Source organism: Brachyhypopomus gauderio, chromosome 10 (genome assembly GCF_052324685.1).
Source record: "Brachyhypopomus gauderio isolate BG-103 chromosome 10, BGAUD_0.2, whole genome shotgun sequence".
NCBI lineage: Eukaryota > Metazoa > Chordata > Actinopteri > Gymnotiformes > Hypopomidae > Brachyhypopomus > Brachyhypopomus gauderio.
Window position 1 is genome coordinate 25,191,647 of NC_135220.1, and position 20,875 is coordinate 25,212,521.

The following is a 20,875-nucleotide window of genomic DNA, read 5'->3' on the forward strand; positions in this document are numbered from 1 at the left end:
GGAGGTTTCAGTTCTTTGTTTTTGTTTGTTTATGGTTCGGCTTTTGGGTCCCTTTAGTCTAACACCAAGCAGTGTGTGCCCGTGCGCACCACCTGCCTTACAGTTAGTATTTCAAAGTGCAAACAGAGCAGAGCTCCTAGGCATGTTAAACCTGATGTGATTCACTAAAATCTGTGCTCGTTATTTAAAAGGACTTCTGAGTTTAAGGATTTAGCTTTCTGCTAATTCAAAATGTTAAAAACGTTTGACTTCCTCTCTCTTTCATTTAGAGTGCAGGCACAGTAAGAAATGCACAAACATCTCCATCTTCAAGTAGAATCCATGTTGGGCTTTATTTTGGTCTGGAGGTCTGGCTGGCAGCTCTCAGGTGATCGGGAGGTTCTTCACAAACTCTCTTAGTCTCTTGCGGATATTGGAAGGTTGGGAAGCAGCGCAGTCCAGCAGTGCCGGACCCATGTGGACATGAAGGGCTTGGCATAGGTGGACAGTGGCCCCGTCACGCTTCCACCCCTCCCGTGGACCGTACCACTGTTGCTGGAGGTCCCCAGGAGCTACCAGAGCAGAGGGAGCACCTTCTGCTCAACCAGTTGTGGCTTGCAGGGGTAGAGTTCCCTAACCAGCTCTATAAAAAGAACATTTAAAAGGAACAATGATCAATAAATCAACCCTGGACAGCACTGGGTTATTACAGAAGCATTTTCTTAACCTAGAAAGATTTCATTCAATTAAAGTGACAATATTTGGTAACTATGGTAACTCTCTGGAATGATTATTATCAATATTATAAATATTATTAATTAATATAGGAATTATAGTATTTCTGGTCAATCTTTTATCTTTTTTATCTCTGGCATCTCTTAGCATATCAGTGGAATGACTTTCTGAAAGAATAGTTTTTTGATAAATGTATTTGAAATTCATTTTGAACCATGCTCTGTCCTTTAACTACTGGGTCTGGGACTACACTGTGCATGCCCTACTGTAAATACAATGTGTGGTGCCACACACTGCCCTGTACTCGAGTATTTGTTTACAATATATGTCTACCATCACAGTTTAGATGGTTTTTTATTGCAGTCTGTTTCACCTAAAAGTTTTGTGAATAAGTTTGTTTAGTGAGTAAACATGGGGCATAGTGGATGGGATAAAAAATCCTCATCATGTATCCAAACATGAATCGCTACCTTGGATTTCAGAGTGTGGACAGTGTCCCTGATGGTTGCCAGGTCTTTGGCAGGGATGTACTTTTCCACCATCTTATCAAAGTCATGGTGCGAGGACAGGAACAGCAGGATACGCCGGCCCAAGCGCCTGAGACGAGGAACAGACCCCAAAACAGGAGAGAACCGAGAGTGAGAGACCCGTAACTCACAGCACACCAACCATTTATCTTACCAGGGCACAATTTTACAAAGCTGTCTGTGTCTAGAAGACACGATAGTGCTTCTATTACTCTACAATTTAGCAGCATTTGCTGACTTCAGAGTATCACACTAGGAGACTAAAAGAATCAGTAAAAGATTACTATCTGGGAAACTGAATAAGCTTTGTAGAATTCTCGTTCTGATCCCAGTACTAACCTGGTTTCTTGTGAAGAGTCCTGTGCCAACTTGGAGACTGACAGGAATAATTCGCGGTGTGACGTCTTTCGCCCCAGACAATAACTGGCCAGCACCAATCTTCTCTACCAAAGTAGCCAAGTGCCGAGCAGTACACTTTCTTACTGCAGCATTCAGACTTTTAAGGAAAACAGAAGGAAAAAAATTAGGGCATTCAAAAAAATAAGGTAATAACTATTAATCCATCCAATCAATGTATACAGTACAACTTTTAGCTTCTATAAAGAAACTTGATACCCTTATGTATGATCTAAGTGCACAATAAAATGATCATATTCTATTCGATTGCTTAGTTTGCACCAGTTAGTGTACATCCTGTATTTTTTAAACAGAAAATGTTTGTATGTCCTCTGTGAGCTAGCTAACTAGCCTATTTTTTAAGCATTGTGAAGGGCAGTTTGGATCAGCAGAGCGGAGATGGAACGCAATAAAAATAATATATAAGAGGATAAATAACTAAAAATATTGATATAGGCCAGGGCAATATTTTGAAAGAACAATGAAGAGGTAAAAACAGCAGCAAAAAACAGCAGCCAAAATTAGTGCTGTGTTAGCTTCTTGTGACTGTTGTTGCTATCTGAAAGCCACAGTTTAAAGCTCACTGCAGACTAACTGACCAGAGTCCTCCAGCGAGAAGGGCGTTCATGCTCCGAATGGGGGTGCAGTTCTGCACCATGCTGTCCAGAGCTGTGTCCACGTCCTGCCTGATGAAGCCATTGGACTCCGCTGCTTTGTGGAGGAGGACCTTAGCTGTAACCTCCACTTCCTGGTCCATCCCTTTCTGCAGGTTGGAGTACAACTCCCTCAAGGACACCACCGCCATGCGGGACACGCCAGAGCGCAGGTTCAGCACCTGCAGGAAAGACGACGTTCAAGCTCGTTTTAGTCACATCCAACACTGCCACCGCCATCGTAATAAGTATAATCCTCCACTGCAATGTGTTGTGTAGGCGGAAATACCTTAATCACTAATTACAGTTAGATATACCATCTGAATTTCAATTAGATAATGTTTTTATCAAAAAGGAATTTCAAAGTACTATGCTAAATCTGACTTGACTTTGTCAGCAACATCACCTGTAATGTGTACATGCTGATGGCATGTTTGTATTCTGTCTATCCACTGATGTTTGCACTGGACATACATGGACATCAGTGGGTTGTGCCTCTTCGGTAATGGTAGACCTTGATCTGATTGTTCTCGTCCAGGCCGAGCTGGACCAGCCCATTGGTGGGTGGGGCAGCTGGGTAGCGTGTGAAGAGAGGCCTGGGCAGAGGTTCAGGAGAGTACAAGGGTGCAAGAGAGTGTGTGTGAAAATATGATGCATTCTGTTCCCGTACTGGTTTGTGTGTGATACATACATGTGTATAAGCTGAGGGGGAGAGAGAGATTGTGAAAGGATACACATTTGGGTCTTTGCGTTGTGATTCCAGCCACCTTTTGTTGTCTTCAATCAGTCTCTGCAGCCTCTGGCCATCTAGCTCAGAGGAGTGACTACACACCCACACACACACACATAATGGAAAAGCACTGTATGAGTTCATCAATTTTCCTTTCAAAATCAACAGCAGCACTGACCCTGTGAGTGAGAGTGAGAGATTGTGACCGAGCCTGCACTGGTGTGCAAGTGTGTGTAGTCACCTTGCTGGAGTGTATCCACAATATGCTCTGGTAGCCCTCATGGGATAGCGGGCACTGGTATCCATGGAAACTCCTAAAATCAGAGCAGTCTTAATACAGGTAGTGCGATTTAGATTTCTGAAGCTAATTTGACACAGCAGGTCTCTACACTGCACCACACTTGCACTGGAAAAGATCGGCATTATCCAAGCACAGAAAATCAATGGAGGTCATCAACTATGCAAAAAAGGCTATAACTCCAGCAGTGACTGGTTTGTGCTTGAGGGAGAGGCAGAAGTTTCTATTTGTATTCAAAGGTTTTACGAGTGATGAAGAAATGAAGCATTAGTGAAAATCACTGCAGCCCACTGAGGTGACCACTGCTCATCACTGCTAATGTTTGGGGTGTGTCTGTCTCTACGTACCAGGGAAGAGTTTGCTCCAGTGGGAGTTCAAATGAAGGTCAGACCCGTGTGTTTTTGGGACAGAACAGTGTAAGAAACTGTTCTGATTGGCCAATGAAGAGGAGGCGGGGCTTGGTGTCCATGCCCAGGACGGGGCAGGAGGGAAGGAGGAGGACGGAGGTGGCTGAGGGAGGGGCTGGACGGTCCTCCCAGTGAGAGATCCCAGTGCACCCAGCACCGTGTTCAGCTGGCCAGAGATCTGCTGCAGGGACTCTGCTAACTGCTGCACTTTCACTGGCACTGCATGTGCTGAAACAGAGAGGAAGACCAGGGTTTGGGTGTATTACTGCTAGAGAGATAAAAACATCAGACAACTATGAACCAACAAGACCAGAGTGGACTCTAGAGCTGCTTACAGTTGTGGGCAAATTTTTAGTTTTCACAGTTTGCTTCCTCAGTTTATTTTTTTAAGAACCTTTTGTCAAATGTTTATGTGATATAATGAAGTACAATTATTAACAGTCCATAATTGTTAATTGCTGCTAAACTGCTCCTGAATCGTTGGGAGAAGTTGTTCTGGAAGGATGTTTTGATACCTTCCCTTATTCATGGCTGTGCTTTGCTTAGGCAACATTGGGAGTGACCCCACACTTTGATGGTGTGAGGAGGCTCATAGCTGCCTCCTCTGTAGGAGACGCTCCTGTAGGAGACACTACTGTAGGAGACACTACTGTAGGAGACGCTCCCTGAAGCCTCCTTCATGCAACTGAAGCACTCTCCCCAAAGTCCTTAGTGACTGGATAAATGGTTGATTGGGGTGCATCGTACAAGGCCACACTGTCCTTGCCTGTGAAACACTTTTGATGCAATGATGACTGAACGTGTTTCCTTGGAGGTGACCATAGTTCACAGGAGAAAACGTAAAAGCACCACTACCCTTTTAAAGCAACCAGTCTTCTCTTCTAATCATCATGACAGATTGATGTCAAGCTGTCTTATCCTCATTAACTTTTTTCTCCTGAACTAACGAGATCAACACTGAAATTATCTTATGCCATTTTGTAGGGCTGAAATGGAGAAGCTGGAATGCAGTAATTTTTGTGAGAAAGTCATTTTCATCACAGGGAATGACTTTGCAATTAATTGCAATTCATCTAATCACAATCTAGAATCAATACACATTGCCACCATAAAAAAACTGTGGTAGTAAACTTTGTGAAAACCAAAATTAGTGCCTTCTCAAAATGTCTGCCCGTGTGTGTGTTTTGTGCATGCACATGGAGTGTGTCTCTCACTCGTCTCCTCTTGGCCATACTCGTCTCTGCTCGTCTCTGAGTCTCTGACATCAAATGAGACTCTCCGATCTCCCACCAGCCGCTCGCCTTCATCACATGACAGCTGAGAAAAACATTGTAAAGCCCAGGTAGGTATTAATGTGGGTTTGTACGTAAGTGTGTGGGTGCAGGCATACGTGTGTGTGTGTGTGTGTGTTACCTCCTCTGCCAGTGAGGTCTCCAGCTGGCCGAGTCTCTCCTCCTTCTTTCTCAGGAGCGTGTGGTCCTTCTGGACCGTCTCCCTCAGCTTCTCCAGCTCACTCACCTCCTACAGCACAGCGGAGCAGAACATCTAATAGGAACTACACTCATGCTTCCTACTGTCTCCTATCTGACCTGGCTACATGGTTGTAGGCACTGCAAGACCTAATGTGCTTAGACCCACCACGGCACTGAAACCGTCTAAAGTAGTTAACAATCTCTTAATATTCTCAGATAAAGAGGTCTGAGGTCAATCACTGTCCTGGTTCAAATCCTACCTGAACGATCGTTACCAATTTGTACTTGAAAATAATGAATGCTCATAAGGATCTGTATTGGGTCCCATGTTATTCTATTATATATGCTAGCAAGCATTTGTAGTCATGGTATTAGCTTCCATTGCTATGCAGATGATACTCAGTTATATATATCTTCTAATTTGGATGATGTCAATACTACTACCAAAACTGAGAACTGCATCCAAGAAATAAAGAACTGGATGGTGTCTAATTTTCTTCTTCTAAATTCTGATAAGACTGAGGTGTTACTTCTTGGATTGCAAGAAGCAATTGGTCAAATCTTCTTATTACACTAGATGGCTTTTCAGTAACACCTGAATCTCCTGCTAAAAGTTTAGGTGTCTCTAGTGATTTGGATCTTTCATTTTTCACACACATATGCAATGTCACTAATGCTGCCTTTGCAACTTCATGTAATATTGCCAAGCTGAGACATGTACGTTCGGTATCAGATGCAGAGAAACTGGTCCACAATCTCATCAAGATTGGACTACTGTAACTGTCTTTTAACTGGATGCTCTAAACAGTCCCTAAAGAAAGTCTAACTTGCTGCATTCCAACTTGAATCCAAGAGCCAGAGTCCTAACTAGGCCTTGAGAAGTCCATCACATTAGTCCTACTCTCTCAGCGTTGCACTGGCTCCTGGTTAAATATCAAACTGATTTTAAAATTCTTCTGTTGGCCTATAAAGCATTAAATAGTCCTCCACAATATCCAAGTGAACTCACTGCATACCATAATCCATCTCACCTGCTGCTCTCTCAAAGCGCAGGATTGCGCTCAGCTCCGAAAATGACAAGATTACAGCCGAAGGCAGAGTAATGTCTCAGTACCCTCATGCCTGTGGTCACCTCCAGGCCCCTCCCTTTAGTTATACTGCTAGGGATAAGCCTGCTGGAGCCACATGCTAAATCACTGGCACGTGTACTATATATATGGAAGTTTAATTTGATTTTACATATTTAACCTGCATTCTGTATCTTGACTACATGTTTCTACAAAGACAATTCCATAAAGCAGCTAGAAGATGCTCTGGGTTGCCAGTGGATGTGCTGATGCCGTGGATGCATGTGCCAATACGGCCAGCATCCTACCTGAGGCCCAGCATCCCTATTGGAGAGACTGTGACTGCTCAGATAGACACAGGACTATAAATATGAACTTAAAGTTGCTGGGCCAATGGAGCATGGCTTCCCTTTGGGGTCTTGGTCCTCCCAAGGTTTCTTCCTAATCCACCTAGGGAGTTTGTCTCTGCCACACTCGCCCCCGTCTTGCTCATTAGGGATCTGGACCCATGCGCTCGTGAAGCTGCTTTGTGACACCATGTTTTGTAAAAAGCGCTTTATAAATAAAACTGACTAGACTTGACGGACCTGGCAGAGAGGCTGAGCAGAACCTCTTGCAGCGGACCTCTGCGGGCTGGGGTGGGCCGTCCTTAGTGCTGCCTGTCTCGCTCTCAGACAGCGGGTCTCTTTCTCCAAGAACCGTCGTGCTCTCTGCAGAGAGACACCTTCACACGAGATATACTCCCGCAAGCTAGAGAGAGAGAGAGAGAGGAGATTACAAACGAGTATATAAACATATGATAAATACATACAATCGGACAGCCTCCCTCCCCACCCACACACACACCCCCCACATACTCGTCTATGCTGCTGTGGTTGTTGTGGGAGGTGGGCACAGGGGAGAGAGGAGGTTCCATTTCCTCCACTCCGAGGGAGCCCTCCTTCTGTCTGCTCTTCTCCTTGCCCTCCTCCTGTTTCTTTCTCTCCAGGTTATCGTCTCCATGCTCTCTCTGCTCCACCTCGCTGACAGACACAAACAACACCAACACAGATCTGTACATTGTACACACTCTGTGTACCGTGCATTTGTGTCACCAGAGACCAGTACTGACTCGGTCAAAGCTAATGTGTGTGTGTGTGTGTGTGTGTTTGTCATTGTGAACTGTTATGCTAGGTTGTGTGTGTCCCCCAGGGGTGTGTGTGTGTGTGTGTGTGTGTGTGTGTTTGTCATTGTGAACTATTATGCTAGGTTGTGTGTGTCCCCCAGGGGTGTGTGTGTGTGTGTGTGTGTGCCCGCACATGCGTATGCGTGTGTATATTATCTAAACCTCCAGCACATCGACAGAAGTTGGTATACGTATACATTACCCAAGTCTTCAGGATGTGTATTATAGCATGTTTGTGTGTATATGGGGGTGTGGGGGTGTGTGTGTGTGTGTGTGTGTGTGTGTATTACCTGAGCCTTCTGTGGAGTTCATCACATCTATCCTGTAGAAGCACTGTATTGCTCAGTAGCTTCTCTCTCTCCTCCATCATCCTTCTGCTCTCCTCCCTCTCCCTCCTCCTTCCCTCTCTCTCTTTTTCCAGCTCCTCCCTTTCTCTCCTCCTCTCATCTCTTAGTCTGTCCAGCTCCGCACGCAGACTGTCCCGTTCTCTCAGGACACGTGAGAGAGCCTGGGGGACACACAGACACACAACCTAGTATAACAGTTCACAATGACACACACACACACACACACACACACACACACACCCCTGGGGGACACACACAACCTAGCATAATAGTTCACAATGACACACACACACACACACCCCTGGGGGACACACACAACCTAGCATAACAGTTCACAATGACAAACACACACACACACACACACACACACACACACACACACACACACACACCTGGTCATACACTCTCAGATACACACACACACACACCTGGCCACACACTCTCAGATACACACGCACACACACACACATACACCTGGTCACACACACACTCACACGCACCTCTATCCCCTTCTCAACTTCATCTTCTTCCTCACTCAGCTGTTGTCTCCTCTTCTTCAAATCTGCAGCCTACAGACCAACAGTACGAACACACACAGATCATTTTATCAGGCAGCTGAGTGACTGGACTGAAGATACACACACATGCATGCACGCACACACACGCACACTCCAGACATGACCTATTCATTTTTTTCCTTCAAAACAGGTCATTGACTCAGTTAACTTCTCAGCACAAAGAACTGACTGACGAATGATTAGTAACTTATAAGTACAGCTATAAGGGCACCTTATACAATGGAGCTCAGTGTACCAGTTGCACATACACACTCAAAGTAGCTAAAGTACCTGAGTTTGGAGTAGCACACACACACACACACACACATACACTCAAATAACGCAGGTAAAGTACCTGAGTTTGGAGTAGCAGTTCCTGAGTTTTGAGCTCTTTGGATTTCATGTCCAGTTGCTCCATCATCTTCTGCACTTCTAACTCCTAAACACACACACAAGAAAAACAAACAAATACAAACAACTCTCACCGTCTTTATACACATAAACACCCGACTGGGTACGGCAGAAGAGGCATTTTTGCGTGTGCGTATCGTGTGGGTGTGGGATCTTACTTTCTGCTTGTGTATTTTGTGGGTGTCTTGGAGCTGAGAGTCGAGCTGTAATCTGAGCTGCTCCAGCTGGGATGTGTGTGAAGCCTGCATTCTCTCCTTCTCCTCCAGATGAGCCCTCAACAAGCGCTCCCTCTCCACGCTCTCCTGCACACACACCGTGTGATGAACACACATTGGCTCGGCCTCTTAGGTGATCACTGAGCTGTGAGTAAATGAATTCTCCTTGCCTTTAATTTATTTATTTAGTCTTTAATTTATTGCCATCACCTTAACTGAAACCAAAGGGTGTTTTATAGAACCCACATATGGTTCGTCTTTTCTGTATGAAGTGTGCATGACCCTCAGAGAGCCAGGGGCTTAGTGCACAATACAAATGAATGAGGTAATGGAAATGACATATATAGATGGATAGACAGATGGATGGATAAACAAGAGGATGTGTGGATGTATATGACTAACAGACGAATGGATAAATGGATGGATGGACGGAAAGGAAGAAAACAAAAAGAAACACTGAAAGAAAAACACTGGCGCATGACCTCAAATAAAACCCTAACCTCAAATAAACTTTGAGGTCCCCTCACTTATACCACTGCTATAGTGTTTGTAGAGAAAGACAGACAGAGAGAGGGAGGGAGGGAGAGACATATAGGAAGAGAGGCAGTGTGAGTGTTAATGAGTACCTGCAAGGGTGGGTCAGGGCTGTGGTCTCTTAACGGAGCGAGATCTTGGCGTTCTGGTTCGGATCTCTCCTCCACAGGAGCACTGCCACTGACTTCACTGTCCTGCTCATACACAGACAAACACACCAACACATGCAAACACATATGCATGAACATGCATGTACAGACATTCACAAGATCATAGTGTGTGTGTGTGTGTGTGTGTGTGTGTGTGTGTGTGTGTGTTTGTGAAAGGTAGAGCAAGGTGCTACAGTAACACCAAGATCACGTGAGCACACACAGTGATGTTAGTGGCGCTGTATAAATGTGTGTGAAAAGCTGGGAACATAATGTGTGAGTGAGGGAGAGTGATGAACATCGTGGCCACCTCATACTGCAGTCCCCCTTTCAGGATGTCCAGGTCCAAGTGTATGTTCTGCAACAGGTCTGATGACCCTAGCAGACTCTACGTACACACAAACACACACCGCAACATGGATACAGAAAATCATTCCTCATACTTTACTGCAGTGTAAAGACTACAAAGGTGACAGTGAGCTAAAAATCAGAGCATTATATTCTAGCGGGTGTTTTCACCTCATGGACAGACGCCTTCTTCTGCTCTTCCTCCTCCTCCTCTTCATCCACCTCCAGATCTGAATTAAATATGGGCGGAGCCAGACTCTCCAGCTGTCGTCCTCTTAGCGAATGCAAATTTGCTCCGGATATATCCTAAGATACAGATCATCATACGCTCTACACCTCTGCCATGAACTCAGACCTCCATCACTTCAAAGTCAATTTGGTAAAAGCTAAACTTTGCAGAGGAGTGACGTGTTCTTTTACTTCCAGTGACGTATGTAGGGTTTGTTCTTACACCACCTTATAAAAGTATACAATGAGGTTTCATTCCCCTACTAGAGGATATAGACTGTACATGTTCACCCCTACTAGAGGATATAGACAGTACATTTACCCCTAGTGAGGACTTTAAAGGATGAAGGTCTGTGAAGTTGCCCAGGGAACCTCGCAGTCCTGGAACTGAAAGGTCACACATTCCTCTCAGTGGAGCCAGAGGAGCCAGCAGCTGAGAGACAGTGATAGAGTGAGTGAGAGAGTGTGTGTGTGTGAGTGAGAGAGAGAGAGAGAGAGAGAGAGAGAGAGAGCTTTAGCAGAATGGCACACACAAATTAGCTTTCTTTTTCCTTTCTGCTCAACTTTAGGCGACTGCTATCCTAAATCTTTTGATATACTTCGATGAGCAAATAATTGTTCAATTCATTTCAGTGTTATTAGAAACACAGCAGTCAAGAATGTGTAGAATGGAAGAGAAAGTGTGACAAATATAACTGCTGTGTGACAAAATACATTTTAGGGTACACAGATCCAAACTCACTCTTGGGGCCTTCAGTCCCTCTGGTTCCTTCTTTTTTTTCTCCTTCTTCTCTTTCTTCTTCTTCTTCTTCTCCTTGTTCTTTCTGGTTCCTGTGGAGGCGGAGCCTGAGATGGCAGAGGCAGTCCGGCCGTGGTGAGCACGCTCCCGCTCCTGGGCCACTAGTTGGCGGTAGTGCTCATCACAGGGATGGTCCCAGGTGGACTGGCCCGTGGAGAAGTTGAAGTAATAAACTTCTCCAGTCACATCCTGACTGGAGTAGGAAAGGGAGACAAGCTCATCAGATAAACACACATAAAAACACATGACATGTAGACAAGCCCAGGTTCTCCAGCACAGGACTGTCCACAAAGGTGTCAACAGGACAACATCTGAAACACTGAGTGGTGCTCTGGGTCTCATTGCTCAGATTAATAGTGCCAGAAGGCAAGTCTACAAGCAAATCTGCTGCATAGAGTGATGAAATATTAATTATATACTTTGCAATTGTTAGTTTCGGGGACAACTAACATTAAATATCTCCTGGATCTTGTCTTTGTGTGTTTTATCTATAAAGGTACTGACTCATATAAATAAACCACTGTTACACCTGACAATAAGGTTATAACATACTTTCCCCCAAACCATTTGAATACAGAATCCAAAAATGATTTCATATGTTAAAATGTGTCTGATCTTTCATGTCACATCAAACTCCCCAACTTCAAAAACAATCCTCTTCTGCCTGTTATATTTTCTCTTGCCCAATCTTATTTCCCAGTCAAATTATTCAGTCTTCTCCAGACTTGCACTTCCATGGTCTTTAAAAAAAAAGTTGGGCTGTCTAATTTGCTCATCTAATCACCTAGGTCATAAGTGATTTAATGCCCACTTCTTGCAAGCTTCCAGAGAGTCCGTGTGACATTATGACACTCACAATAAAGTCCTGATGCATCCTACTTCTATAAATGGTACTTAAAATTATAACTGAGTTATAGGGGACAAAGGGCCTTGGTACGTCAGGTAATCAAGAACCTGAATGAACGAGCCAGCATGAATGAGACGTAGAGTTCTTGGAATGGAAGCCATTCCTCAATTAAGGGCACATTAGAGTATGCTTGGATTTTTCTAAAAGGAACCAACACTCACACCAACGCTCACTGCTCTGTGTGTAAGGATAAGAAAACTGTTTCATTATGGGTGACTGTATGAGAATGAGCTTGTCCTACCAGGGTTTCCATTCAGGAGGTAGTGGGGCTACAGCCACCTCTCTGGCCAGCCATAGGAGCTCTGGCTCCCTCTCAGGGTCAATGCCAATTTGTCTGGCAAAATCATGGATATCTGAGGAGCAATACAGATAAGAAGAATATACCGACAAGAAGTATGATATTTTCAAATCAAGACAAAATCCCACAAATTCAAATATTTAAGTCCATAATGCATGGAGATTGATTCTATGTTATAAAGTGTAGCTATAGCTTGGACGAACATACAGGAGTCCCAACTGGAACTGTGTTGTTAATATTATAATTATTATATATTATAATATTATTATATATTATTAAGTTATTATGTCAGTGTTATAATTTAGTTTTTAAATGATGGAACTGTTGTAGCTTGTAGACTTTATCAATGGTGGATATTAAATTATACCATTTCAGTAACATATATTAAAGTTCAGGGCCGGAGTGGGCCACTTTTTCAGCCCGGGAGTTTCATGCCCAAATCCGGCCCAAAATTATTTTTCCATCCCAATCCGCCCAAACTAGAGATTGACATGAGCCGGCCCACCGAGAATCCTCCGGAATCTCCCGATTAGCCACTCCGGCTCTGGTAAAGTTTTATCCGGGGTCCTAAACTGTAACAGGTAGTATGCGACAGCTAATGTACCTTGTTCAGATGGGATATAATTCTCATCGCAATCCTCTTCCAGGATCAACTGCTCTCCAACTGGTCCCCGAAGGGCATCTGCTGTCATGTTGAATGAACATTAAGAAAAAGATTATGTACTATACGAATAACAGTGCAGTAGACAGATCACCTCGCCATATTGTCTCTAAACTCTCCGTGGTACCGTTCGCTAGGCTAACCTAACTAACTAGCCGATAATAGAATTCCATAGCAATAATAGCGTCCATAGCAACTGTAGCATTCCACACAAAGCAACGTTATACCCAAAATACCCAAATACCCACCAGCAGGCTGGAGGTTGACTGGATCCATCTGTTTCAGGACCTCGCCTTGAACATGGGGCTGAGCAAGGTGTCTCTGCCTCTCCATGTCAGGGCCTAAATGCAAAACACCAACCCAGGGCACAGAGGAATGTGTACTGTTAAGATCATCAGGTCTATAAGAAGGGCTACAGTGCCTTTTGAATTCATTACAATGTTGAAGAATATGTCATGTCATATTTTCTGATAAAACTGATGTTTTACTGGTCAGGTCATGTGCAGAAAGCTGATGGTTCTGCACCTCTGCCAGACCTTACAAACAAATGTAATAAATGTTTTTTTTCTACTTCATCATGCATGGTTATTTGGTTTGTTGAATACGCATGTAATCTTCAGTGTTACACAGTACCAGTGTGGACTGGTCCTTCTACAGGGATGTTAACATGGCCGACATCTGAGGGTCCCGCCGTCCTTCTGTGAGGGAAGGGTGCTGGTCCACAGGGATCCGTGTGGATCACTGTCGCTTGGGGGTTGTAGGGCACACCTGAAAATCCCACAGCAGGTAAAGTGAAACCCAGCACGCCTCCCAGTGAGGCTCAAATGCCTTGTACGTGTTTCCCAATGAACAAGTGATTATAACAAGGGCTATGGTGCCATGTGATGTCATTAGAATGTGGGGAGAATGCCTAAGAATTTGTGATGTCATGTTAGAAATCTGTTTCTTTTTAAAAGTGTTTATTTTTATTTGCTTTTTCCATGGCCACATGGACAATGTTAAGATTTATGAAAATTGTGCTGAGTCAAAGAAATCAAAGAAATAACCCATGCTCCATTAATTATATTATCATGTACACATGAAATACAGAGCTTGACAGTCATCAGTAGAATAAATATACATGTTATTTTTCTGAACCTTAGAAACCTACTATATAAATGTGTATATTTAACTTTTAATTATTATGAATAAGCCTATGGAATCCATACTCATAATAACTAATATACTGTCTTACATAGAAGTATAAAATTATGTACAGTATATGAAAATGTATTTTTCTCACCATGAGTGGTAAAACCTGGTGTGTCTATGAAGTGGTTCTCTTCCTGCCTAGGCCTAGGCTGGTCGGTTCTCCTAGAGTAAAAACTCATTCTCCACCTGAAAAATAGAAAGAATAGAAAGAGAGAAAGATCTAGAAAAAATAGAGAGATTTGTTAGTTTTGTATTGATAGTAATCCACAGAGCAAAATGTCTTGCGACTTGTTCTGAGCTTTTCAGCATCAAAACTGAATCCAAACATTCCACCTTCCCAACCAAACATTCTAATCCAAACGTTCCAAAGTTGAGTAGCAAGTCATATCACAATTTCCTATTTTTTAAAACCAAAACACCAAATCAGCCAGGCTGCTACAATAACCTGATGCAGCCTGGCTTGTACCCAAAGGGTTCATACCAGAGACCATATATATAATATATCAGTAGCGAACCGTGACCATTAAAAGTGGGCCCGCTCCCCCACCCCCCTTTCCTAATTAACCCTGATGAGATCCAGGCGTGGTCTACATTCTTGGGGTCCAGCTGGGTGTGGGGGACCCATTGCAATTTTTGTTAAAATAATCAGCAGATTCAGCCCAATTGCAAGTAAAATAAACAATACATATGTTAAATTAGTTTGCTCTCTTATTTATTTATTAGTTACTTTTTTATTAAAATGTAACACAATAAGGAAATCAATCATAAATCATGCTGGCTGACAGGCTGGTCCTATGGCTAGCTGCTCACGGGCTGGTGCTAACGGAGCTGGCTGCTGCTCATCCTCCTTTTCATTATCAGTATCAGACTCTGATATTTCAGAAATGTGATCCTGAAATTTCCTCTTCTGAATCATCATCAAAATCCTCTGTCTCTTCCAATATCAGCTGTAAGGCAGTCTGAACTGAGAATTGCTTTGCCATCTTTTATAGCATTTTTAGCATTTTTAGCATCATGTCCCCATGATTGGGTGAAACACACACAAACACACACATACACACACACACACACACATACACACACATACATACACAAACATACAGGTCCAGAGAGGAGGGAGGGATAATGAGGGCTGAGAGAAAAGATGCTTCTTTCAGATCTCACCCCTTTGTCTCTATAGAGATTCTTCGTCCACTGTCTGACAATATGCAATCAACCCCTGATGTGACAACCATCAAAAGTGTTGATGGTTGCCCACCCTTGCATGCCAAACATCTCTGTCCTTTGTTTGTATATCCTTTAAAGTCATACAGACGACTATCAACTACCCAACCCAATGTTGATTGCCCACTTTGACTAGCCCAGGGCCCAGTGGACCCTGGACCCTGTATGTAATACAAATGTGAAGGGGGGGGTACGGGGGGGTGGTCATTGAAAATATTTTCTGACTTATGTTGCTCACGGAAAATGAGCCAAGGACCAATGAATCTCAGTTTGAAAAAAAAAAAATTGTAGAATTTTTTTAAGCTGATTTTTTCAAAATGGGTCCCACAGACCCTTGGACCATATAAGGGTTAACTGCAATAAATAAAAAATAAAAAAACTGAGACAGTACAGCTTTAGAAACGCAATAAACAATAATATATGTACTAGATAACTTTTTAAGCAAAATAAGGTTCCAACAAAATAAGGTCCACAACTCCTTGTTCGTCCTTGTAAACAACGCGCACGTCAGCTAACGTCAGCTAGCGTCACCACAGCGGGCGGAAATTATCATACAGTTAAGCCCGCCCACTAAGAGGGAAGATATGATTGGTCAATTTTACTGTCATTTGAAACTGTTTGGCGTAGGGATGTTACTATATTTCCGGTTGGTATATCCGGTTGGAGTTACCGAAGTTTACCGTCAACGATGTGCGTCGTATTGTCAGAGCATCAAGTACAACGCCACAGAGTAAACTTGAAAAGGGTTTCAAGTTCTACGTTTCATCCTACCTCTGAAATTTTGAAGGTAAGTGGCTGACGCTAGTTAGCTAGCTAGCCTGAGGTGGCAGTCTAATGAAGTGATGTTGTTTTTTAGTAACGAACCAACCTGTCCTAGTACTAGAAATGCCTTTTAAAAACATGTTTGTATTTCTGATGGAAGTATCAGGCAAAAGTAAGGCTAACGAGATAACAGTGAGGGCTCACTGCTACAGATCTATGAAGAAAACAGATACGCCACACCAGCTGAGAGTAGGACTGGTTAAAATGACACGAGTTCTGTTCAGTGTCACGTTCAAAGTTCTGTTGAACAAGTTCAAAAGTTAGTTCAGCACAAGTTCAATCTTTTATCCTTGCTCTTACTTCACCTAAGCTGTGATAACCATAGGCATTGGTTTTCAAAGCTTACAATGGTAGCCAAATGCAGAGTAGCTGAGTGGGAATCATTAGCAGTCTATTTTGCCTATAGTAAACAAATGGGAGTTTATTTTACAGTTCGAGCTATTGTTATCTACCTCTATGACTCAAAAGCAGAATATAGTCCACCTCAGCTATTCTTCAAACTGCATTTTCTAAAATCTGTCAACCTGTCTTTCAAATCTTTCATCTTAACTTCTTTATTAACATATGGCTGCAACACTTACACCTATTAAGATATTCTGATAACACTCTTCAAGAAGCAGTTGAAGTAAAACCTGCACTGTTCTGTTGTTGGTGGTGGAAACAACAACATAATATAAATATAAGTAGGCCTGTTTCACTCCTATGTGTAAGCATTTCATCTGGAGTGAAAATGAAGTTTAAATCTAAAATATATTCAGTTTATAGTTGCTCAGTGAACTAGTAGATTGAACCATGCACAGCACTGTAGAATAGAAAGACAGTATAGCCAAGTGTTTTAAGAGTGATGCAAAACAGCACAAACGTTACATGAGACAATGGACAAGTGACATTCACCACTAACAACATGATGGGACAGATATTGCGCCTATTGACATTGCTGAAGTCTTCTTTTCAAGATATTAAATTTTGCCTCTTGTGTATCTCAGATGACATTACGTGATTCAATGCCAGTTGAGTTTGTACGTGCGCATACAGCGCCATCTGTTGTCCATTAAACGTGCTGCCTGTTGTCAAGCAAGGATTTGTGTCTCGTCCTTCACGCTGCACCCGACGTCACAACTGTCAACATAAAATCATAACTGTAATCAGCAAATGTTTAAACAGCTTAAAGCAAAACATATTAAATCTTCACAACAATAAAGTGACTTTATTGAGAGCTAATAAATCATGATAAATTACTTGTTTATTTAGAGTTGTGGTTGCTCCTGAACTAAGAGTAAAATATGATAGCGGCCAAAAACCCAAACCCAAATGATCAAGTACAGTACCAGGACATAAGATGTTTGAACTGCTGCCCTCGGACAGACGTTACACCTCAAAACAAGAACAAACGGTTTGAGAGAGTTTTTATAACAGGGCCATATCCCTATTAAACAAACACTATAGAGTTTTTATAACAGGGCCATATCCCTATTAAACAAACACTATAGAGTTCATCGGTAGGCAGATGTTTTGTCTGCCTACAGGGACAAGTGCAATAACCGATGCTGCTAAAATACAATGTGCAATAATTGATGCTGCAAATGTTAATAGCAGAGCTTAGTGTGTATATAGGAGAGCTTAGATAATTTATGCTCATGCCCTGTATAGTTAATCATAGCTCTTAATCTGTTAATTAAACTGTTTATATTTAAAACTTTTCTATTTGCACCGAGGGGGGAGGGGCTGTAAGCCAATTTCGTTGCGCAAATGTACACGTACAGTGTGTAATGACAATAAAGGTTCATTTTATTTCAAACCCTCTCTCATCTCCCTCTCTCATCTCCCTCTCTAATATCTCTCTCCCTGTCTCACTCACTCATCCTTTTCTCCAGCTCGTCCCGCGTCTCCCCCATCCCTATTGGTCCTGGCTCCCTCCCAGGCTCTACCCTCTGGGGGCGTGGCGACGCCACCCTGTCCTGGTCCGAGGACGCCACCACCATGGCGGGTCCCGAGGTCCAGACGGCGTCTCGGCGCCAGACCGATGGCACGTTCTCACGGAGCAGCTTCCTGAATCTCAGCGCCGAACGCTGGAATTCTGGACACAGCTACACCTGCACCATCAGACACTCCGCCCTGACCAACACTGTGAGCTCCACCACCGGGATGGAGAAGTGTAGTTAGACGGGTGGAGGAGATGATGCAACGCTCACACTGTGCTCGTAAACGCAGATGGGGAAAAAAAGTGGAGAAACACGTCTACAGAACAACTGTGTTAATGTCACTTCAGCTCCTGGTTTCTTCTTTGTAGATGTTGTATCAGGGGGGTTTGGAGGAGTTTGAACTCAGGAATCAGGAACTCCTAGGAATGTTATCCAATTATGGTATGAGCATAAACTGTAGACTCTAAAGTTTCCCACTATATCATTGTGGCCATGCCATATATGACCTATATTGCTAGAACTCATAAACCATGTAAGCGATCAACTCCCAATTTGAAAGCCTTTTATAGCCTGAGGTCCTTGTGAGGTATGCCAAGTCTGTTTCAAATTGGCCTATCGGGGGCGCTACAGTACCCAAAAACCTTAGAAATCATTTAAACTCATGCTGCAATCTTGTTATGCAGAATACAGACAAGTAATGGGTCATGTATGATTCAGATCAATGAGTTCTATAACATTGAAATTACATCTCATAACAAAAAGTGCACTGCCTGACCAGAAATGAACCTTTTAATTCACCAAAATGTCCTATTTCATTTCTGAGATTAATGAGATATCAGTATGGTTGTACTTGGGCTCCATCTAGTGGCCAAATTCCAGAACTGACTGAAAACTATTGCTCACATGAAATACCACACAAACACACCACAAAGCCGATCTCAGCATGTGATTTAGTTCTGTGATCTAAATCATTTTGCCAATACAAAAATAATTTTGAAACTTTTGGGCTTTTAGTGCATCAATGGAATCTTTTTTTGCACATTGATTTATTTAAGCATTTTTTCCACTGAAACAGCTTCTTTTCACTTTTGGGTCTAAAGGACCTTTTGGGCTTCTTTTTGCCTATTGAGGCCAAAATGCCTAGTCGTGTGTGAACCCGCCAATCGCCGCTTGCAGCTATATTTGCATTTGCAACTGTTGCTTCATTCATCATAGCTTGAAAAAAATGTTTCGGAAGAAAATTATATTTTGGTTATATAAAATATTTTGGTTGTCTGAAAAGAGACATGTGCTTTACAAGCTACATATCTAGATAAGTCACCAAAACAAAAGACATGTCAGTCATGTCAGTCAGACATTGCAAACCTGAGATCATGAGGGGGTAGGATTTCAGCAGGCGTTGTAACAGTACTGCCAAAATTATACGCTCCTTACTAATGCAGCCCCTGTTGAACATAGAGACATGTGTAAATACTAAATACTAATCATCAAATACCTGCAAACTCACTTATTTACAGCACAACTTTTAATATGAAGACCTGAAAAACATCCTTAACCAGTCATTAAGACTTATGCACTTAAAAATTCCTTAAGTATGGGAACAGAATTCATAAGGAAGTTATACATGATTTTGCTCGTTTGACCTGTTCAAACAACAAGAATTCCTTTGGCTCTCTTTTGCCATCCTAGAAATAAAAGTGGCTAATACTGAACACTTGAGAACTCTCCAGGATGATACAGAGACCACACGCCTCATCAAGAATCCTCCACTAAGATGAGACAAAACCATCAAAGATATGCTCATTATGCATGAGATAAATGATCATTTGGAAAATTACTGGCACTGCAAACGCTCTAGATGTTGCTCACAAATTTATGAAATAAAAAATCTGAACTTTTCTCAAACAGAGAAATCAGAACTTTCTTTTACTACACACTGTTACTCATGCAGGATCCTATATTACTTGCAAGAGATTATTGAGAGAAGGCTTACTTATTGATTTGTTGAACACTCTGGAAAGCCTTGAGTACTTCACTGCAATTTAGGTAGTGAAGGTTTTTATTAGTCTCTATATCTTTTTCTTTAGTACACTTGTTACACACCTGGAATCTTCTTGTGTATGTGTGTGTTCAAATGTAATCATTAGAGCTTACAGAAATAAACATTGTATTATATATATAAAATCAATCTCTGTCTTACCCCTTCTTGAAAAACATTCCATATAACTGAACATTAGATATGGAAATAGCTAAGACTGGCACAATACGGAATGAGAATTACAGCTCTGGGCATGACTTTATTTACTATTTACTGTATGTTAGTGTGATGCTAGATTTCAGCAAATGTTTTGTTTGTTACAATTCACCAAAAATACATCTGTTTTACATGCAAAGTTATTCAAACATCTGTGCATGAAAATACATCTAAAGTACAAACATATTCTGTTTACTCCACCAATATACCTGGTCATGCAAAAGTCTAGGACAGGTCCCACTTATAACATAGACCATAATCAATTAGTTAGTACCTCATTAAAGGAGTGTTCATCTATCTGCAAAATGTACATTACATACTGCAACATCATACAGCATATATTAAGCTAATACTGTGCCATTACACTTATTAGCAATACAGTACAAAAGTAATTCTGTGAATCATAGCTTTTTCTTTTTAAAAACAACCATTTAAGACTCTTCATTGAAAAGTCACATTGCGCATACCAAACAAAAAGACTATAGATCGTTGTTCCTTGTGCATGTGATAAATTACATTCTGCACAGTTACCTCAGGATATGTCAACAGGCAAGTGCAGCCCTGGGACTCCACAGCTCC

General features: G+C 42.3%; 2 protein-coding genes and 1 long non-coding RNA gene across 3 annotated transcripts; all 3 read right to left on the reverse strand.

The window, feature by feature from the left end:
* Positions 1–254: 254 nt before the first annotated feature.
* On the reverse strand, positions 255–9,729 carry LOC143526222 (centrosomal protein of 164 kDa-like). Its single transcript, XM_077020867.1, has 17 exons — positions 9,586–9,729; positions 8,903–9,046; positions 8,689–8,772; positions 8,277–8,345; positions 7,720–7,937; positions 7,122–7,286; positions 6,852–7,014; positions 5,139–5,246; positions 4,940–5,042; positions 3,666–3,953; positions 3,262–3,334; positions 3,025–3,114; positions 2,697–2,886; positions 2,237–2,472; positions 1,581–1,737; positions 1,185–1,311; positions 255–622 (listed from the first exon to the last, which is right to left on the reverse strand). The coding sequence occupies exons 1-13, from the start codon at positions 9,727–9,729 to the stop codon at positions 2,772–2,774; spliced, it is 1,764 nt and encodes a 587-aa protein (XP_076876982.1). The 3' UTR covers positions 255–622; positions 1,185–1,311; positions 1,581–1,737; positions 2,237–2,472; positions 2,697–2,771.
* A 222-nt stretch (positions 9,730–9,951) lies between these two features.
* On the reverse strand, positions 9,952–10,651 carry LOC143524961 (uncharacterized). The gene is made up of 3 exons (XR_013133537.1): positions 10,541–10,651; positions 10,162–10,296; positions 9,952–10,030 (listed from the first exon to the last, which is right to left on the reverse strand). It is a non-coding gene; the product is annotated as an uncharacterized LOC143524961 (long non-coding RNA).
* Positions 10,652–10,783: 132 nt separating this feature from the next.
* On the reverse strand, positions 10,784–14,610 carry LOC143526223 (uncharacterized). The gene is made up of 7 exons (XM_077020868.1): positions 14,166–14,610; positions 13,517–13,651; positions 13,132–13,224; positions 12,827–12,907; positions 12,166–12,277; positions 10,961–11,210; positions 10,784–10,816 (listed from the first exon to the last, which is right to left on the reverse strand). The coding sequence occupies exons 1-7, from the start codon at positions 14,251–14,253 to the stop codon at positions 10,784–10,786; spliced, it is 792 nt and encodes a 263-aa protein (XP_076876983.1). The 5' UTR covers positions 14,254–14,610.
* Between the last annotated feature and the right edge of the window lie 6,265 nt (positions 14,611–20,875).

Coding starts and splice junctions, on each gene's coding strand:
- LOC143526223 (XM_077020868.1), bottom strand. CDS start 14,253: ATGAGTTTTTACTCTAGGAGAACCGACCAGCCTAGGCCTAGGCAGGAA. Junction 13,225..13,516: donor AGAAGGACCAGTCCACACTG/GTACTGTGTAAC, acceptor TTTTGCATTTAG/GCCCTGACATGGAGAGGCAG. Junction 11,211..12,165: donor CCTCCTGAATGGAAACCCTG/GTAGGACAAGCT, acceptor TTCCTACTCCAG/TCAGGATGTGACTGGAGAAG.
- LOC143526222 (XM_077020867.1), bottom strand. CDS start 9,729: ATGTGTTTGCATGTGTTGGTGTGTTTGTCTGTGTATGAGCAGGACAGT. Junction 9,047..9,585: donor GCCCTGACCCACCCTTGCAG/GTACTCATTAAC, acceptor GTGTGTGTGCAG/GAGAGCGTGGAGAGGGAGCG. Junction 5,247..6,851: donor CTGCTCAGCCTCTCTGCCAG/GTCCGTCAAGTC, acceptor GCTGTGCTGTAG/GAGGTGAGTGAGCTGGAGAA.